Source organism: Anomalospiza imberbis, chromosome 2 (assembly GCF_031753505.1).
Source record: "Anomalospiza imberbis isolate Cuckoo-Finch-1a 21T00152 chromosome 2, ASM3175350v1, whole genome shotgun sequence".
Taxonomy (NCBI): Eukaryota; Metazoa; Chordata; class Aves; order Passeriformes; family Viduidae; genus Anomalospiza; species Anomalospiza imberbis.
The window spans coordinates 39,114,107-39,135,023 of NC_089682.1; the positions used below are offsets into that span (position 1 = coordinate 39,114,107).

Below are 20,917 nucleotides of genomic sequence, written 5' to 3' on the forward strand. Positions count from 1 at the left end.
ATTTAGCTTATTGCTACAATACTTCAACTAACTCCTGTTCAGCTGACCAGGTCATGAATATTGTGTAAATTGAATGTCTCTAGCTTCCAGTGTTTGGGTTACATCTCTCAGTGTAAGAGCCAGGCACGAGATCAGTCTGGATTTGAGGCATTTTTAGTACAGCTCCCATTTAATCTCTTATTTCAAAGAGACAGACAGACGTGGCTTAAAACTCCAGGCACTCTGTCATTACCCTAGTTTTTTTTTCCATAAGTGTATAGTAAATTACTGGTTTCTGACATCTCCTGATAGTGTGGTAGCTATGACAGAAATGCAGTTGTAATTCATGGTGTCTTAACCTTGAAGTGTTTTTTGTTGCTGTCTTTTGAGTGGGAAAAAATGTTTTGTAGATGTCTACAGATTTATTTTAAAAGCCATTGCCCACATTTTGTAATCAGATTTTGTTTTTAAAACAAATCATTTTGCTTACCCCAAAATATCCCTTAGTAGGAGAGATAATTAAAAGAAAAATGTGTTAATAATTTTGTCTATCAATGAAATGTCAATAGTGATTAGAGGAGGGAAACAAAAGGATTCCTTGATGTGGTGACGTAAACTGAAATAAGAACAACTTCTTTTTCAGGGAACATAACTTTGGTTTTGTGGTGGGAGTGATCAGGTAGTGTTCAGGGCTTTTCTTTTCACTTACATCTTGCTCACCTGTTTTTCAGTGTGTTCTCAGAAAAAGAAATAGAGCATTTCTCTTCATTGGGAAGGCATAGGATAACAGCAGCTCTGCTGATCCAAAGTGAGAGCCCTGCTTGTCACATTTTATGGTATCTATTGAAAAGAACTGGACCTATTCCCAAATCAGTGTTTGGAACCATTTACCATGTCTTGAAATGCATTTCAGTAAACCTGTAGTCCCAGGTGGGCGTTGATCAGCTGATGTGACAGTGCTGTTACATTCCAACTATGCATTTTTCTCCTTAGTGTACAAATACTCTCTCACTTGCAGGGGAACACTGTTGTTCATAAAAGTGGCATCCTTTTAAAGGAGTTATGACTGTGCAAAGTAATGGTGGGATTTAGGTGAAAAGTGTGACTTTGTTTTTCTAGAATATATGTTCAATGTTCAGGTGTTAGAAATGAACAGCTGTTGTAAATAAAACTCTGTGTCAAAGGCCCACTTCATCCCACCAAAGTGAGACCAGTGCTGTTCTCCAATTGGTGTTTCATAAATATCAGTTTAATGCAGTTTTTACTATTTTGCTTTATAGCAAAGTAGAATTTGACAATGAAATTTCAGTTCTGATATAACTATTTTGGGAAAATCAAAATGGGCACAACCTTACTATGTTTATTAATTACTTCATGTCTTTGGTTTTGGAAGGACGACTATAAACCCGGAAATTTCAAAATAATTGCTTTTCAATATGCAGTTCTTGTAGGCTACAAAGCTTAGGAAATCGGGTGTTTTATTGAAGCTGCAGAAGGGTAGTATACAAAGAGTAGGAATATTAAAAGAATGGAGAAATTGAGAGAAAGAAAATGAATGGGACAAAATGTCAGTGAATCTTCCTAGTTCTGTTTTTTTTTCCCTTGAAAATTATTTGTTGTCTGTACAACAAAGCAAACTCAATAGATTAGGTTAGCTGCAGATACAGGGGCAGAAAAGCCACTTTCAGAAAAATACTTTGATTTATCCTTTAGTTATTTTTTGCCCTGTAGCATGATGTGATATTGTTTTGCAGTGTGTGCTTGAAATAGTATTCAGAGCCTGCTTGCCTCTGGAGTGTGTGTGGTTTGGGTCTTCCATCTTCAAAAAGGATAAACTAGAATTTAAGACAAGGAAAAGGTGAGCAAATCTTATGAGGCGAAAACCAGATGAAATTAGTTTTATGACTTCTAAGAGCAGCAACAACACAGAATCCAAGAGGCTGGTAAAAAAGGAAAAGGTTGCAATTTGCATGTAAAAGGCATAAAAGTCCAAGAAGTTTGTGGAGAGATCTGAATTATAGGGCACTTTCAGCACAGGGAGAATAAGGTATTTACTGTTTGGAGGTGTGTTTAACCTAAGGATTAGGGAAAGATTTCTAACCTCTGGAGCGAGAGACTTATGGAGCATCTTTCCAATCAACTTGCATAAAACCACAGAGATACTCCCCTCTACTTTCTGAAAATTTTCTGGGAGAGGTTAAGTTATTCCTGGAAACACTTGGGAATTGGGGGAGCTCTTATGATCTGATTACGTGTAATTGTTTGCAAGGATCTCGTAACACTGCTTTTTAACTTGTGGTTTTGTTTGTTAGCATTTTACTAATAACTTTGATAGCAATTAGGCCAGTTACTCAGATCTTACATTGGGTTTCAGTAATGAAAAGAAAAGAGCAAGGTTCTTGTGCTCTGAAAATCAATGTTAAATGAAGTATTTGTGGAATGGAAAAGAAACAGGGCCAAGAGTATACTGGTCCTTAGGAATTTGGCTAAGGATACAGTCTGTCACACTGTATTTTATAATACTTATGATAAATTACTATATAAATATATAGATCTTGGGAGATGAGGTTTTCCATATCCATCTGAGCTCAGGTTTAGATTGACTGATGCAGTTTATTCCAATACCACAAACTTTTTTGTTTTCCTCTGAAGGAGAACATGTTTGTACACCAGGGGTACATAGTGTTTGAACCCCTGATATCAGCAGCTTTTATATTTAAATACACTCCCTACTGTTTATTGATAAGTTTTGTTTTAATATGCCACCAAGAGGATGTTTTAAGTTGGGAATAAAGGCAAATCTTAGTTTCTACAAGTTTGTCATTTATCTAATGCAAGTTTTCTTTGTACCGTCACATCTGTTTATGTCATTGTTTGAATTCTTGTAAAAAATGTTGTGGTGAAGCCCAAATGTTTCCAGAAACTGGAAACATGATTTCATATAATTGTTCTTTTAAGCAGCAGCATGAAATAATTAGTATGGAGTACTTTAATTGGTGGTATCCAGTTGACTTTTTATTAAAGACTTGAATCATAATAAAAGGAGAGAACGCAAGTTGGTTAGTTCCTATAACCCAGTGCTGTTGTCTTTGTGGAAAAGAAACAGCAGTTCTGTTGTATATTTGATGGCAGACCCAGTATGTATTAGGTACTCAGCTTTTGGAGTTTTTGCTTTGCCTTTTTTTTTTTTTTTTTTTTTTTTTTTTTAATGAAACATCTTCTGGGAAGGATTTTTGACAGGAAAATTGTAGGATTGGTGTTCACTCTTAAGATTTATGTTGATAATTGAAGCTGCTTCTTATCAATAAAAGGTAAATGCAGCTTAAATAACTAGGTAAAAGAAAATGAAGATTAAAAAAAAAAAAAAGTGTAGATATGTAAAAAGATTATAACTTAGTTGTCAAGGCCATTATACCCCTTAGGCAGTTGTCACTAAATCTGTGCTTACTGCTCACTATGTGCCAGCCAACTAATCATGCAACTTTTGTGCTGTGAAATTTGCTAGAGGAATGTTACTTTATAAAATGCTAAGATAAAAAAAAATTAATAGACATTTCTGTTTTTTATCTTTTCTAATATTATCCAGCAAAGATAAAAAATTATATGAGCATTCCTGGATGATCCTGAAGGATTTTTTTCCCCTGCTTAGGGTTTTGAATCTCAGTTTTCAAGAAAGTTTAGAGATCAGTCTTTATGCCTTCAGTCTGTACAGTGCTTGAAGTACATGTGCAGCCAGTTAAATGTCAGTGTGGAAAGCTTGCATACAATATATCTGAAAATGGTATTTCATTTATTTGTGGTCTGGGCCAGGCTGACAGAAACAATAGGAGGCTTGTACTGCATTGTGTGCTGGCTAGCTAGAATTGCCTGTGAAAATACAAATACGGTACATACTAGCATATGTCAAAACTTTGGTTTTTAAAAGACTTCTTAACTGCCTTTTAAACATCTTACATTGAAATTGCCTTTTTATTTTTTCCAGAGCATCTTAGAGCACTTGATTTTAGCTCTGTAATCCTTTGTTTCAACACCTTTCCTTGGGAATTATATAGGAAGTGAGTAAAAATATAAACAAAATAAGGTTTTTAATCCCTCTCTAGGCATTTTTACCTTGGAAATAGGGATTTGAAATTGGCCAACACACTTGTGAGGGCAGAAATATTCAATGAGGGGCTTTTTACAAAAGCTGTGTAAAAGTTTGGGGTGAGTAGACACAGATGCAGCTTTGCAGTGACTGAGATGTGTTCTCAGGGAACACAGAAGTCTATTAGAGGCTTTTTTAGGTGCTGCAAAACACCAGTGCTGGTTGGCACAATTTTCTTATGCTCTTAGCTCTCCTTTCACTGGGTTTGGCCTGTGCCAAACCTCTTGGAGGTGCTGCTTAAAATTTGTCTTTGGTGTGATTTGCAGGCTTGGGCTGTGCAGGGGTGTGTAGCCAGCAGAAGGGTTTGGAAGCCCCTTGGCTTCTGTTCTGTCTACCCAAACCTTATCTGAAGAACACGTTTATTGCTATTTGAGATGTTTTGGATTTAATGATCAGTAAAGTTCATGTAAAACTACCCTGTTTTGCTACATACAGAATGCAAATATATTTCAGTGTAGTCTGGCCATACTAACAGAGATTTTTTGAGCATGTGGTAGTGCTAGCTGATTAGCTGAACATTTAATTATCTTGAGGTGAAGAACATGTGCAATAAAATGAAAATTGTATATTTTAGAATACATTTATATACGTATATATATGTATGACATATTTAGCATGTATTTAAAACAGTAGTCCCTGGACCTCTCCTCTTCTTGTCTCCTTTCCCTGTTTCCATATCAGTTTATGGTTTATTAACCTGCAGTGAATAGATTTGTGTTTCTGGTGCTTCGCAGCTGTTCAAACCCCATGTTATTAATGTTAATAAAGAATCCTGGCATCTGAGATTTTAATAATCAGGAATTAGTGACCCAAGAGACTAATTTTTATCCATGGCAAAGTTGTGCTTCAAGAAAGAGAGAAATAAGGAAAACAATAATTTGAATTTGATTCAACATTTTAAAACCCTGAATGTTTTGATAGGTGTTTATACCCAGTTTGGAATTCTTGGGTATCCAGGAGGTTATCATATTTGTCTGTGGTATATATCTATGCAGACTATTACTAGGGTTGTTTGTTTGTTTCTTTGTTGGGGTTTTGGGGTTTTTTGTTAGTTTTTTTCATTTGTTTTGTGTTTTCTGTTTGGGGTTTTATGTTTTGTTTTCTTTTTAATGCAAGTTATCAGCTCAAATTTTTAAACAGTCTGAAATGGAATGCTGTTCTAGAAGAGCGTCTTGTTTAGAAGTACCTTGTCTAGGAGAGTATCTTACTTGCTTGTAACTTTTCTTTTATGCTGGATACTCTTGCATCACAGTTTTTTCCAGATTGGAGGCATCTAGAATTTTATAAAGTAAAAATTTTCTGTGATGCACAAGGCATAAGAAGCACTCGGGCCCTCCATGCATTTATACTTTTACGGCACTACTTAACAAGGAGCTTAGGAGATGATAGCACAAGTGAAATAAAGCAACTCTGTAAGCAGTGGAAATGTTAGACTTACTCTGTAGACATTGCATGAATTAGTGGCCTTTCCAGAAGGTTGCATGAGGTTGGCTATGGCTTTGGGTTATGGATTAGAAGTACCAGTTCTGCTGGTTGAGGTGGTCTGATCTCTGTGGAGTATGTGTAGGACTAGTTTATGTAGTACTAGATGTGCATATGCATGAATGTATAAATTTATGTACATGAACAGATCCATGTAAAGAGTGAAGTGATTTAGGAATCTGGCCGTTCACTAATATTAGGACCCTTTTGAAAAAAATGCTTTTGAACATACTCACTTGGGAGAACCTTACACACGGTGAAGTGCACTAAGGTTTTCTTTTGTGTACTTTAGGACGTTAATAGCTGCTCTTGTCAAATGCTGTGCTGGGAGGTGATGGTTAAGTAGTTGTTTTGCAAAACACCGTGACAGTATCTGGCAATGATTTCCTGAGAAAACTTTACATTTTTTACCTTGCAGGTTCCCGTCTTCGACAGGAGGATTTCCCGCCTCGGATCGTGGAGCACCCCTCCGATTTGATTGTTTCCAAAGGAGAACCAGCCACTTTGAACTGCAAAGCAGAGGGAAGGCCGACCCCCACCATCGAGTGGTACAAAGGGGGAGAAAGGGTGGAAACGGACAAGGATGACCCACGCTCCCACCGGATGCTGCTGCCCAGCGGATCTTTATTTTTCTTGCGCATCGTGCACGGGCGCAAGAGCCGGCCGGACGAAGGGGTCTATGTGTGCGTGGCAAGGAATTACCTTGGGGAAGCTGTAAGTCATAATGCATCGCTGGAGGTGGCAAGTAAGTACATTTCCCTCCTCCCCCCTTTGGTAACAGCCGCTTGCTTTGATGTTATTTGAAGATAAAAATAAGTGTGAGCTGCCTCTGAGGCAGTGACTTGAAAGCAATGAAGGAATTACACAGTTAATTATTATTTATGCAGAGATGGGAAAATAGAAGGGGAGTTAGAAGATGTATCATATCACTGGAGAAATTCAGATGATGTTGTGCTACTTATGTTTTCGCTACTTTTATGTTTCCATGAAATTGTGATTGCTTTGTTTGTACAATTTTGTATACTTAGTTTCAATTTATACATGTTTTTTCCTCTCCAGATAACCATGCAATTTACAGTGTGTAATAGGAAGCAGGATAGCCAGGATTTGATCTAACAGGATAGTTGTTGTTGCACAAATAAACACTAGAAAGAAGAATGGCAGATTTAGAAACAAAAAATTAATTTTTTTTTTGTTCTCTAAAAGAACTGGCTCAGAAAATTATCTCTGGTTTTAAGTATTGGCCAACGGAAGGAGCAGTCAAGTATGTTCACATCACTTTGTAATGCTTATCTCTTCCTGTATATCCTTTAAACTCTACTTGTAGAGGAAGAGATTGTACATTAAAGTGGTTTAAGCATTCATGTGGAGGGCCAAGTGTAGGTCAAAAAAAAATCAATTTTGGGAGTACTAAAGTATGAGAGGAAGCCTTGCAATTCAAACTTAGGTATCTATTTTGAAGTAGCTTTTATAGGCTTCCTTTGTAAGCTATAGCAATTCACCTGGTGTCCTGTTGAAGAGCAGCAGAGAACTGGGTGAGTCACTCTGAAAACACTGATCTCTGTTGACTGAATGATTCATGTTGTTAATGAGCTCTAAAGAGGCCCCTATCTCTTAGATAGGTTAAGTGCTGCCATTGGTGTATAGTTTTAGAAGAAGAGTTTATAGATTTTCATAAGTCTCACAGAAGGCCAAGGAAATAGACTGTAAATTTGTGCATTTATGCGGGCCCTCTGTCTAGTCTCTCACATTCAAAACAATCCCAAGGACGTTGGTAGCTACACCAGAAAGATGTCAAGCTTCACATACAACAGCGTAGATATACATGATTAAGATCATGCTGTTTCCTTGTTAACCACTTCCAGTGATAAAAGTAATCAGTGTCTGGGTAGCTGCAAGTATGCTTATCCAGTAAATGTGTAACCTGTTTGAATCATACTTCTTACTCCCAAATGCTGTATCTGGTATCTTGTAAATGTAATTTTGAGTGGGCATTAACGTTGAGATCTTGATTTTTATCTAATTGCTGTTACATTTACAGCACTTCACATTGGTTCTTAGATGGGGTTTTAATGTTCTATGCTTATTTTGTGTTCTTTTGATTTGTGATGTACCTTGAAGTGATGTGTGAAATGCACGCAGTGGTTCTGTGTCTTCCACAACTTCCCATCAGAACCCAAAAACATGAGGTGGACTTCAGTGATTGATGCACTGTACATGCATCAATTCAACTAGTACATACTTATTAAATGTGTTTGTCACCCTCGGCTCAAATAATTTTCATGTGATTATAGTAGAGAGTCTTACCAACAGAGTCTGAATGCAAAATATTGATATTGCCACAGATTTTTTAAGAGCTTCAGCCAACCCTTGAGACAAAAAAAAAAACTTCTTTAAAGTGTGAAAATGTACACCATTTAACAATAATGCAGAATTAAATTGTTAATCCTCCTCAAAGTGGAACTCACTAGCCCTTGTATGGAAAAGTAACCACCAACAATGCTGTAAAGAAAAAAAAAAACACAATCTATTTTTGGAAATAAGATTTGTAGATATAATGATATAAAGTTTCAGTTGCATACCAGGACATCATAGACAAAGAATTTTAACAGTAAATGTTATTATTGTAGTAGAAAGGTAGTGATGTGACAGTGACTTTAAATAGCACAGAAGTGGTGAGGAACAAGGAAAGAGTTGAAGGCTGGTGGAATAAATTTGTATTAAATTAAAAAGCTCTGCATTATAGGTGTAATCATTATAAACTGGAGCTGCGTTTGCAGCGGATTGCTGCAAATCAGCAAACTGCTCAGTTTAGTTCTCAGCACACCTGTGCTGAGCACAAGAGCATTTACATTTGTATGCCTATAGTCATACACAGTTGCTTGTTTAGAAATCCTTATGTTCTAGTTTAATTTTTGTATGTTTGCAGAGTCAAATTGCCTTTGTTTGGTTTCTACTTTCCACAAAGTACAGAAGATGATTATGAGTACTCATTATATGCTTTGATGCTACAATTTTAACCAAAAACCTCTTGTGAAACAGGAAACAACATCATGTTTTGCAGTTTACCTACTAACTCTTGACTGGAGGAGGCAGCTCATGCCTGCACCAGTTTGTTTCACAATATGATAGGAAATTTATCACTTTTCTCCAATCATCTCATACAGTAACACATTGTTAGACAAAATTCCTTCACTTTCCAGAGGATGTTGTACACTTCAGATTCAGGTTAATACTAAAGTTTTCATGTCTGTTATGCCTTTATGCAATTATTTTTCAACTTTCTAAGCAGTTCTCATGCTCATCTTTTGAGATTAATCCTCAAAGAGAATTTGTTGCCAATGTAGTCAGGTGAACAGCTTCCTTAAGCACACTGTGCATGGATTCCACAGTTTCAAAGAAAGAAATGTAGTGGGATTTCAAAGCTACAGATTTCAGAAGATTGCACTGTATTAAAAGCTGTTTTGTTTTTTTTTTAATACCTGTGTATTTTAAGAACTTTCAAAGCAGCTTTAGATTTGATTACCACAGGGGAGTAGTGACTTAAATCAGAATTGAAGATGGTTTTCCCTCTGCTTTGTCACTTTCTAGTCATCAGTCTCTCCTTGGTGACTTGACTGACATTTGCATGTCATTTAATCCAGAGGAAGCTGCATTTTCTTCCACTGATACATATCTAAGTAATTATAGTGTTATTTCTAAATTAATAAAATTGAACATGACCTAAATAACATTTATTATCAGTAAATTGAATTAAATAAATCTCTTATTTAATATATGGCTCTTATGACCCTTTCCAGAATGTTTGAAGGTGTCATGTGTCTACTCACAGCATTAAGGATTTGTTATATCTTTTCCATAGTCCTATTTTATTTTTTATAAAAATATTTGTGCAGCTGTATTTGCTTAAATTTCTTCAATTGTTACCTTGAAACCATGCCCCTCCCCTAAAATACCTTAAAAACAAGGTGATCCTCTAGTGAAGAGTGGCATCCTAAATCTACCAAACATGTTATTTAGCCAGACACGATATTTCAGGAATTAAAGTACTTCAGACACTTTGGAGACGAGTAAAACTACTTTCTGTTGCACAGCTCTGTGCAAAGACGTTTGGTAATTTAGTATTACTTGACTTGACATTTTGTTTGTAATTTAAATCTGTCATAAATGGGAAGGAGATAAATTTGCATAAAATGTGAATTGCAAGTCAGTCAAATAAGTGATGTAACTCCTGTTTAACTGGGGGATTTATTTTTTTTACATTCACTGGGTTCATCTGTATTTGAAATCCTATTTCAACTTTTTTAGATGGAGACTGGCTGTATGTGTTCAGAGTGGATTTGCAGAAGCTTGCAGTTTCTGCAGCGTAGCCCAGAAGGGGTGAGCGATGGGATAATCAGGCTGGAGGCATCCTCCAGACTGAGGCTGCTCCAAGTCTGTTTCCTTCCCTCTTCCTGACTCCCTGAACTCAGCCTTTTGATCACCAGAGACCTACTTAAATTAGCTCCATGTTTTGTTTTGGAGGAATGTAACTGGTTTTGGATTACTGACTACCAGTGACATGTTCTCCGGTGGTGAAAGGTCCTGAAGAACGTGGAAAGGGCATGTCCCTGTCAAAATGAAACTGGGTAATTCTCTCTATAAATGTCAGCTTTTACAGGTGGGAGAAGAAAGTGGACTTATACTTCATCCTCGGAGTAAAGGCTGAAGACTGTTTTGGCTATCACGTTAACAGCTGGAAAACAAAGTCGTTTTTCAGAGTAGAGAAATAGGAGCAGTTTTGAAAAAGTGCATTAGCAGACTGGAAAGTGGCTGCAAGCTGCTTTGCATGTTTGAATCTCAGGATTGTCTGGTGAATGGATCCACCTGATTAAGACCAAATTCAGTTATTGGTGTGTGATAGTTTGATTCAAGTGGGTTTTTTTTAATGTTATTCTTTTTTGAGGAAAATTGGATCTCTGGATCTTGTGGATGTCTGTTAAGTAACAATTCTGTAGAAGCCTACTCATCTTGAGAGTGGCAACAATAGCTTCAAGGGAATATTAATCTTCCTTTCTCCACTCTAAAGATTTTTCAGGCTGTTAAGAAAAATCAAGTGCAAATGAACTTAGTTATGTTAGCTAGTGTCCTGAAGGCATTAGGGTACACTGCAAACCAGTATCGACCAAAGCTCTGTATTTCTGTGGCTCCAATGTGCCAGGCCATAGAACCTACACTGTCCAAAAGACTCTGTTTTCCTTAACCTCTACCTGGCTAGAGGCAGGGCCCCTCTAAGCCTGGTTATCCTTCTTTCCTGAGACATATGTCTTGGAGGTTCCTTCAAGGGGATCAGACAAATCATCATCATCATTATGCCTGACAGTTCGACTACAGGCAACTGGAGCTGCTTCCTTTTTCTTACCTTCCTTCAATTCACGCACCCGTTGTGCCAGAGCAGCAGTAGACCTCCCATCCCATCTCCTCATGTTTTCTCCAGACTCACGTAGGATGAATCACAACTCAGCTCGTGGGGTGTACCTTCTCTCCCCAGCAATGGAATGTCTGCGTTGGATACCAGGGCCTCTAATTTGTACATCTGAGTTTTGGAGGAGGTTCTCCTTAATCTCTTCCCTGAGTTTCTTACGACTTTCCTCTATTTTGTCATCTAATTTCTGCAGTCGTGTTTCCACAGCTGCAATTCTGGCATGAGTCGGGCCATGTACAGCATCTGCATATGCTCAAAGCTTCTTCGCCATATCAAGTACAGTCTCATATGCCTCATCCCGCTTCATTATTGCTAGAGCAGAAGCGTATTCAGGTGGCCCAAGTCGCACAAGTTTCCTCCACATTACAGGTGTACACGGTACGAAGTCTGGATTTCTAGTTGTTATGTCATCTGAAAAAATGATCTCTACCACTGCCATCTCCCTCAGGCGTTGGATCCCCTGTTCTATGGTCTTCTACCGTGTCTGCTGAATATAGAGGTCATCTGCACACAGGTATTTTTGTGCTATGCTGTCCAGGACCCGTTCCCAGAGGCTGTGAGGGCTAGCTCCCCTCATCATGCTTTGGTTGATCACAGGATCATGTGACAGGGATCCCAAATGCCTCGCTTCAGTGCCATCCAGAATGGTAGCCTCCCCTGCTGCATCCCAAAGGCGGACTAGCCAACTAATTATAGATTCATCGTGCTGTCGCCTATAATCCTTCCTTAGGCCTCGAAGGTCCTTCAGGGAGAAGGAATCAATATTGGCTCCGGAATCTGTGCCACTTGGTGTGGTTTCTGATTTTGGTGATGGTCCTTCTCTTGGATCATCATCATCATCCTCTACCCTTCGGTCAGTCTTGCTTTTGCACTTTCCACCTCTTGTATTAGAAGCAACAGGTATTGGTTGAGGCTTACTTTCTGGTTTAACTACTGGCCTGGAGCCTGGGATGTTGGCTGCAGCCTGAGTGACTGGGATAGTAAATAACTTATCTCCCTGTTCTCTTTCCTCTATCTGCTGCCCTACAGTGTCTAGCAGAGTGTGATAAGCATGTGCCAGGGCCCAGCTTACTGCAATGATCTTTTCCTCCTTAGTGTTACCATGGCACCTCTCTTTCAGGTACTTTACCACCTCAGCTGGGTTCTGAATTTGTTCAGATGGAAAGTCCCAGACTATAGGATCAGAAAACTCCTTTAAAATTTGGCCCATATCCTCCCATTTCCCACACCACTCAGGATTCCTCACCCTTGGTTTTATTCCTAAATCAGGAGTCTCACCAGCCCCTCTAGAAATCTCAGCCTTCATCTTATATAAACTGCAGACAGTATAAAGAAAGCTTACTAAATTAAATGCCAGAAAGATGGTGTCCTTGGCAGTCAGGGAGAACCGAACATTTTCTAATAGAGATGTAAATAATTTAGAGGAGAAGAAGGAAAGCAAAGGCTGAAAAGCCTCCTCCCCTGCTTCTCCCTTAACAAACTGAGTACACAGCCACAACCATGAACCCTACATTCCTGGAACCGATAACAACATTTTTATAAACCTCTTGCAAATCATCACAACCAAGCCCAGTCCAATAAATATTCTGGTTAGTGCCCCTCTGCTACAAAAGCTATGCATTAGGAACAATACCGGAGCTATTTCTGGATAAGAAAATAAACCTAGGGACCACAAAGGTATTAAAACTTCAAAAAACCCTAACGACCAGAAATAGAGGCAGAGGCAGGCTTTCAATCCAAATGACATTATAACTTCAAAAAGAGACTTACCAGTGTACCCACGAAACAATTGAAACCAAAATATTATTTAGAATGAAGTTTTTTCCACTTTGTCTGGTCGACCGTCCCCGTATGGGCCACCAAAGAATATTTGTCCTGGTTTAGGACAAATTAGGGGAAAATCTCCAAAGGAGCCCCTTGAAGGAAACAAACCTCCACAACTCCTCCCCCCTCCCCACTACCGGGTTCGGGAGGAATTTCCTCGGAGGAAAAGTGGAAAAAACTTGTTTATTAAGCATGAACAAAAACCACTCCCTAACACAAGAAAAGCAGCCCGAGATGACAACAAACGTTTTCAGCAGTCCGAGAGAGGCCGAACGGCGTGGGCAGTCTCAGTGCTGAGGAGGGTGCTGAGCTTCTCTGTAGTGCAGACTCCGCAGGAGTTCCTTGACGTTCCCGAATCAAGGTCCGAAGCAGGTCCGATGTCTTCAGGGAAAGGGAGGAAGGAAGGAAGGAAGGGAAAAACAAAAATAGAAAAATGGCAAAATAAGGCAAGCAAAGAAAAAACAAAAAGAAGCAAGAGAGCAGAGCAAGCAAAGCGGGCCTAAAGCTAGCAGCAGCAAGCCAGAGCAAACAGCTGGGGGAGGGACACGGCTATAGACAAAACAAACTGAGAGCACGGAACAGGAATACACGATTGGGATACAAAGCATGAAAATGTCCTGTCACCCCAGGACAGCTAGTCAGGGACTCTGCAAATCAGTTTTCCAAAGCATATTTCTCTGAGACAAACTTATTTCTCTTTTGCCACAAAAATTCTTTCCCCTCACACCTTTCCTTGTCAGAGTGAATTTTTAGAGAAGGGATATATTTATGACCAGGGTATTTGGCACGATTCTTTCATGTGTAGCTTTTTCATCATCATAATGTAATTTCCAGTGCATACTAGATGATGGCTCTAGTTCTAAAAATGCTTTGTTACAGTTTTAAGGTTATAGAATCTGAAGATCAGTGTTGACTTCCCTGTAGTTCATTTTCCTGTTATGCAGAATATGAGCTGCTCAACTAGCTGCAAAATTCTTTCTCACTTTACATTAATTTTAGGCAATATACAGCCTTCCTGAGTTCTTGATTGTAGTATTACCTGCAAATTATGTAATATTGTCAGAATTCAAACTATGACATTTGTGTAAATGGACCTTATGTGTAATCACTGGCATGTTGAGAGAGTGGGAGAAATAACTCCCTTCTTCAGCTGCATGACAACGAGTAAAACATTTTGGATGCGTATCAGAACTTCCATCATTTGAGGCACCCATGTGCATGGCAAGCATATGTTGTTTATGTTGCTTACAATTTTATTTGGCAAAGTCTCACAAAAGTCAGGTCTTCGTTTCAAGTGTGTGGTTGGTTTTAAGGTATCACAAAAGGTCTGTCTTCTTTGGGTCTTTTGCCTGCTCTCATGAATAAATGGATAAAATAATAGAATTACCGGCTGTGCATGCTGTAGAAGGGTTTACCAGGTTAATGTATGCATTAAGGAATTAAACTTATGTACAGATTTAAGAAAAACAAAACCCTAGAGATTAAAAAAAAAAAAAAACAACAACAATGACCAAAAAACAATCTAGGGAAAACTAAAGCAGTGAGGCTTGACTGGAAAAGCTGTAGCTTCAATATGCTTCTACCTGTAAGTTCGTAAGTTTGGTATGGCAGGCAGAGCTTCATTCTGTTATGTCTAAGTCTATTATTAAAGGAAATTTCCATGTTTATGATCTAAAATGCAGCTTGTATGTATTTGGAAGTTTGTGAGGTTAGTTCTTAAAAGTCTTAAAAATAATGAGATTCATATTTTAGAGTTTTGGTTGTTCTGTGGGGATGTTTGGAATCCTCTTCCTTAGTACACCTGAAGTGCTAAGATCCACTAGATTTTGGAAGCAAACTAAGAGGACTTTGCAGATTTATGTTGATATATTTGAGCATTTTAGCTAATTCTGTATCAAAACAGTTCACAGGTGCGTGTTACTGTCAATGGATTACAATGATGTTTAAAAAACAAAAATTTTTCATGGATGCTATTACCTGAGACTTTCAACCACTGTGAAAACAGAGCACATAAATAAAAGATTCCCATTCAATGCAGTTATCTACTCCTGCCAAGATGAAGGCAAGATAAAGTACACTTTGCCTGAAAACTGTTCTTGCATGTCTGTATTTTCCCACAAACTATGCAGAACAGAGCAAATTAGGAGTACAGGTCTTGATGGGTTGTGATACTGTAAATAAACAGATTATTCTTAAGCTGATGAGTAATTTAGGATGTTACAGTGGCCATGCTGGGATGGATGATTAAGCAAAATTAGGTGTTTTATAGTCTTGCCAGAAATTGCTGTGCAGCTCACTGAATTCATAAATCAAACAATGTGGTACCAGTCTTTTTTGTGTAATGGCAGCTCTGATGGGTAAAAGATTATTTGAAACCTTGAACCAAAATTGGGAAATCTGGCTCTTCAAATGAGGTGAATGCTTTGCTTTGCACAAGTTGTTAGTTTCAAAGAATAAAATTGAATCAAAATTGTTCAGGTTGGAGGATCCTACTATATCAAGCATAATCCTTAGACAAGTATTGAAATGTTTTTCCTGAATCCAGCCAACATAGTCAATTGATACTAAAGATGTCCTTAGTTTTGCTATTCAGAAGCCTGTGGAAGACAATTTGGACTCTTAATAGCGAGTGTAAATGTGCATAAAGACAGATATCCTAATTGCATGAAGAAGGAAAAGGACATTTTAATACCACAGTTTGTTTTCAGTGTCTGAAGCTTGTTTTTCCTCCCTTCCCATGGCATTTAGTGATGTGCTGTTCAACAGTTCTCCAGCCTGTGTGTGTGCCTCTGGGCTGGGAAGGATTGAGCACAGTTCAGAGGGAACTCCTTAATGCAAGTTATCAAATTAACTGGGACCATTGGTCGTCTCCTCTTTTTTCCTGGTTATGAGCTTCCTGTGGTCCAAGGGAGTCTTTATGTGGTGTTTTAATCTAAGAAGTGTCCAGTACATTTTCTCCCAGTTGCTGCTTTAGACTCTTGATCTTTCTTTCCCCACGTCCTCCCCTCCTCCTCCTCCTACCTCCCCCAAGACATCTTGGTAGAACTAGATAAGTGAAGATCATTTCTATTTTTATAAGTGTTTCCATTTCCTTGCTGGTGATACAGGACACACACCCATAGGCAGAAGTATAAAGTCAGACAAGTAAAATGCTGACTAGTAATCCTCATGCATTGGTTGCTCTGATGCTTTTTTCCCCAGTATGACACTTTAAAAAAAGTTTTTCTGAAGTTCATTAAGACTTGCTTCTGAGTTAATATTTGGAAATAAATTTGTGTTGTGCCAATACCTTTTGTATATGAATTGAGAATATTTGGCAAATACTCCTTATTAATGAAATATTATTTTGAATTATCATTCCCCAGAAAACAAAAGTATCAGCTGTGTTTAAAATTTTGAAGAAATTCATTTTTATTTTCCTTATTTACTGTCATCAGGTTAAAACCTTTCTTTGAGATCATACTGCTGACAAAGATAGATTTGCATCTTTGTGTCTGTGAGCTGTTTTGATGAGAACTGTCTGACTTGACTTGCATCCTGTATGTAAATTGATTTCAGCTGATCTCTTTGAATTTGAAAGAAATTTAATTTGAAAACTGCCCCCTTCCACTCCCTGAGGTAGTAGATGCTTCTCTACGTCATCTGTTAAGCAGTGCATAGTCAGCATATGTCTGTTCCTCTCCTATTTAAACTGTGTTCTCCAGAGAAACAGAAATTCCCTTCAGACCAGGCACACATCTGCTGACTCTCTCCTACTAGCAAAGCAACTGAAAAGATATCTTTCCTGTGATTAAAAGAAATATGTCTGGAGGCGCTTAGTTTTTGTTCAATTAATCAAAGATTAAACACATGTGGACTCCCTAAACTGGGCTTCTTTGTGCTTCTTTGCTATAAAATTGATTGGGAAGAGAAGCTGTATGTTAGAGCTGGCTAGACTGAAATTTAATTTTTTGCCTATATACGTGCTATATAATTCAATTCCAAAAGGTCACGATAAGGTGGAGGGAAAAAAAACACACAAAAAAGATTGTTTGTTAGTTTTGAATTATTTTATAAGTTTAAAATATTTGAGCTTAAGGAAAAAAAAGGGAGAAGTGTCAAATATTTTTTGTAACACTTGCTTTTAAAAGTAAAAAAAAAGAGTCTTAGGGTTGTGTGACTGGGCTACTTTATACATAGTTGCCATTTTGGTAACCATTTCCAGATGCAAAGGCATTTTTGGTTGCTTTTGTTCCTCAATTCCTGTTAGCAAATGCTTTCCTGGCAGAAACTGTTAGTGTTAAAAGTCTGGTTTTCAGCTCAATGACTTATCCTTACTCAACAATAATACTTCTGATAGATTGTTTGGTAAAAAACCTGCAGGCTTTTCTCTGATGTTAAAAGACATGAATGATTTTTTTTTTCACTTGAAAGTATACAGAATACATAGACAAAAAATTCTGCAAGAGTAAGATGGCAGTAATTAAGCAGATTCCTTGAATACCATGCTGTTCTTAAATTTTTCATCAGACCACTAGCAAGTCTCTCCTTGTAGACATCTTTATCTGAAGAGAATTTGTATGGCTCCAGTTTTATTAGCGGAATTATTTCTTTGATGTAGTGTGTGGTGCGCTTTTAAAACAGAAGAGGCTCCACTGATAAAGTAACTTTACTGGGATTTTTTTTTAAAGTGGTGTCTTCTAGACTGGTCTTTGTAATACCTATGATTTTGGTTTCTTAATAGATGAAGTTTCCTCAAAGTATATGAAAACTTACCTATGTTTCACTTTCTGAATAAACATAAAATCCAGTGTAAAGGTCTGTCCTTTCATAAGTAGACATCAAGCAGCATTTTTGGCAAGATACATCGTATGATAGCAAAGTTTATACATAAAATAACGTGTATTAGACTTGTAGTAATAATTGCTGAAGAAGTGGCTGCTGAAGTATTCGAAACTGCCATCATGGAAATAGCTAGTAAAATATACTAAAAATCTCAGTATTTAGCACTTCCACTCTGAAAGGGATGAACCAATCCTTTGATATTAATAAAAGGAGTAATGGTAAGCATTGCAAACTATTTCATTTTAACTTGGTAAATGAAGTAATTAGGTTTTTATACCCCAAAACAGTCACAATTTTTTTCCCAAAGTAGAAAACAAAATCATAAAGGTTAGCTCACTTCAGTAAATTTTGTCTCTATACAGAAGAAAGAGAATCAAGGGATACTTCTATTCCAGCACCTTAGCCTTGTTTCCCTTTTGCAAGAATACCATGAAAAGTCCTCTCTCCTCTATTTGTAAGTAGATGTTTCAAAAGAAGTTCTTAAAGGCATTTTATAATATTTAAATATGCCCATATTTGGGAATGAAGGTGGTCTTACTGTTGCTGTTTTCTAGACAGAAAATCTGAGGCAGGAAGAAATTAAATCTTTTATTTCAGACAGTCACAAAAAAATCTGTCCGCTCTGGAGAGATTGGGAGCTCTCTTGCAGTTCTGTTTGTTCCTCACAAGACTGCTCTTCATTGCTGTGTTTTAAGGACTAATTGAAATGTTTCATAGTAATTTTTAGCACTAACTACAAATAACTTTGGAAACCCTTTGAAATGTTCCAAAAATTACCCCTTTTGGGTGGTGCTGGGATAAAAAATGAGTTCTCTAACTTGTAATTTTCCATTTTCCTGGATTTATTCCTCTAGAGCCTGTATTGCTGATTCCCTATGGCTATGGGCCTCCTTATTTTTTTGTTTTCTCCCTGCCAGCTGCTCATGGCTCAGATGAATATATCAAGATGATTGAGTCTTTAACCCTCTGCTGCCCAGACAGCAAAGGCCAAAAAATGAAATATGTAGGTGCTATAGAAGAGGCTGGGAACGGGGACACTTGTTTTTCTTCTTTCAGTTTACTGTGTTCCTGCTGAGCTTAGGACTGCTCCTGCAGGAGCAGATGAGAGTCATTGGTTTTAATTTCACTGATGCTCAAGGACGGGTGTCTAAATCCAAATTCAGACCCTTTACTTTTACATGGACTCAATGAGGCACTCAGTGGCATGGTTTAGCTGATAAGGTAATGTTAGGTCACAGGTTGGACTTAATGATCTCAGAAGTCTTTTCCAACCTGGTTTATGCTGTGGTTCTGTGATAGAGGTATTTAAACATTTGTGTGCAGGCCAGGAACTTCCAGACTATCTGCTCCAGCAGCGTGACCTCCTTTTGGAGAGATTGTAGTCCCCATGCAGGACTGGTGCTGCCTTCTCCTCTCTGTTTGTTGTAGGGGTTCTTGGGGCACCAGTTTACTCACAGTCCTTCCTGATTATCTAGTAGATCCAGCAAAACTATCTCTGAAGAGCTCATCACAAAAGGTGTGTGAGCTTGAGAGCCTGGTCTGGTTGTGGTTCCTCCTCTGGCTTAGCCCAGTTTGGGGCAGATGCTCTGAAGGACCCAACTTGCTCCAGCTCTGCCCCACACAAGCTGCTCTCTGGACAGGCAACTTGAGAAGGTGGGGAAGTGCTGAAACTGTTGCACTTCCATTCTAGCCCCTCAGCCATGACCCACGTCCTTTTGTTCCTCCCACAGCCTACTTCTCCTCATTCCCTTTCTCTTTCCCGCTCTCCTGTGGGCTAAGCAAATTGTTTAGCACAGTAGTGCTAAACAGTCTTTATGCAGTCTTTGCTCTAGGCCATCATGGGATCCAAGAAAAACCATCTCGCAGAGCTGGATTCATCCTTCAGGCTGTCAATTAGTTATCCCTGTTGTAGAGGGAGAATTGCAACTCATGCATATTTCTGCTCTATGTCATGGAATAGTTGCAGAACTTCAAAGTTAGAAGGGTAGAAAATGGGAGCAGTAATTAGCAGTTACAGTCCCTGGTTTTGCTCCTTCAATGTGCTGTCATCATTTAAATATTTTGTTACTGGAAAGAAGAAAGTAAGTTTAATTTTTTTCCTGACTTCAATTATGACAAACCCCTGATTTAAACCAGTCTTCCTTGGGGATTAGATGAGCGTGAGTAGAGCTTGTCCATAGAAGAGCAGTGTAAATTAATGGTAAAAAATTGACTTACTTTTGTTCAAATTACCTGACTACTTTGTGGAAAGAGTCAAGCAGTGACCCTTTCCCTTAAACACACATACACAGACCCATTGGGTTGGTAGATAGAGGTGGAAAGAGTAGATGTGCATAGTTCCAAATGCATTTACCCAATAATCATCAGTCACTATTTGCAGGATTTGCACATAAGACAAGTAAGATAAACAAGATAAAAAACCTAGATAAAACCAGTAGTGGTAAAGCTAAGTCCACTCTCCATAATTGAACTGAATGGCCTGGCAAGTATATGCTTGCATTGAAATGCCACATCTGAATGTCTGAACGTGAAAGGTATATGTTCAGAAGTTTGCATTGTGGGACCATAGTCTGTTAAGGGAGTGATGCTTAACAGGACCTGGAATCACATTAGATCGTCTAAGATTTTTAATTGAGCTGTGAAATACAAGTACAGAGATAAGGTACAGGTGACTCATTAGTGAGATGATTACTGGAATGCTGAATCCACTCGTGCACACAAAAGGACACTGGGAAGTTGGAACAGGCTCAGAGAAGTTGCACAGATTATTCCAGATTTCAAAAGCTTGGGGTGCATGAGACTTCTGCTTAACCTAGTGTAGTTTTATTAATGCAAATGTACAGAGTTAACCTGAGCCTACAAGTCATAGAGTATAGAAATGCCAATGAGGACTGTAATTCCTTGACTGTAGATGCAGGGATTCTGTCTCCATTAAACTATATATATGTGTACTACCCTGACCAGAGCTACCGATTGAAAAAGGTATTAACAGTTCTGTGCCTATGAAGTATATCAGTAGGTAAAACACTGCTTGTTTTGCTGTACATAAGCTTTCATACTGCTCTGGGAAGTTAAATCAACACCAGAGTTTATTTCAGTACTGTTATTTATTCTTCAATTAAGATTACAGTAAGGGAAGTAAGTCACAGGATGAGAATTCAAGTGTACACTTTGCTGTTCAGACTATTCAGGCTTCCGAA

General features: G+C 38.2%; 1 protein-coding gene across 1 annotated transcript in view; it reads left to right on the forward strand.

Annotated features, from left to right (window-relative positions):
* Positions 1–20,917, forward strand: part of ROBO1 (roundabout guidance receptor 1) — a 643,691-nt gene that overhangs the window by 384,776 nt on the left and 237,998 nt on the right. The window contains exon 4 of the mRNA XM_068180592.1: positions 6,024–6,350. Within this exon, the coding sequence (XP_068036693.1) occupies positions 6,024–6,350 (327 nt within the window). The remainder of the gene's footprint in view (positions 1–6,023; positions 6,351–20,917) is intronic.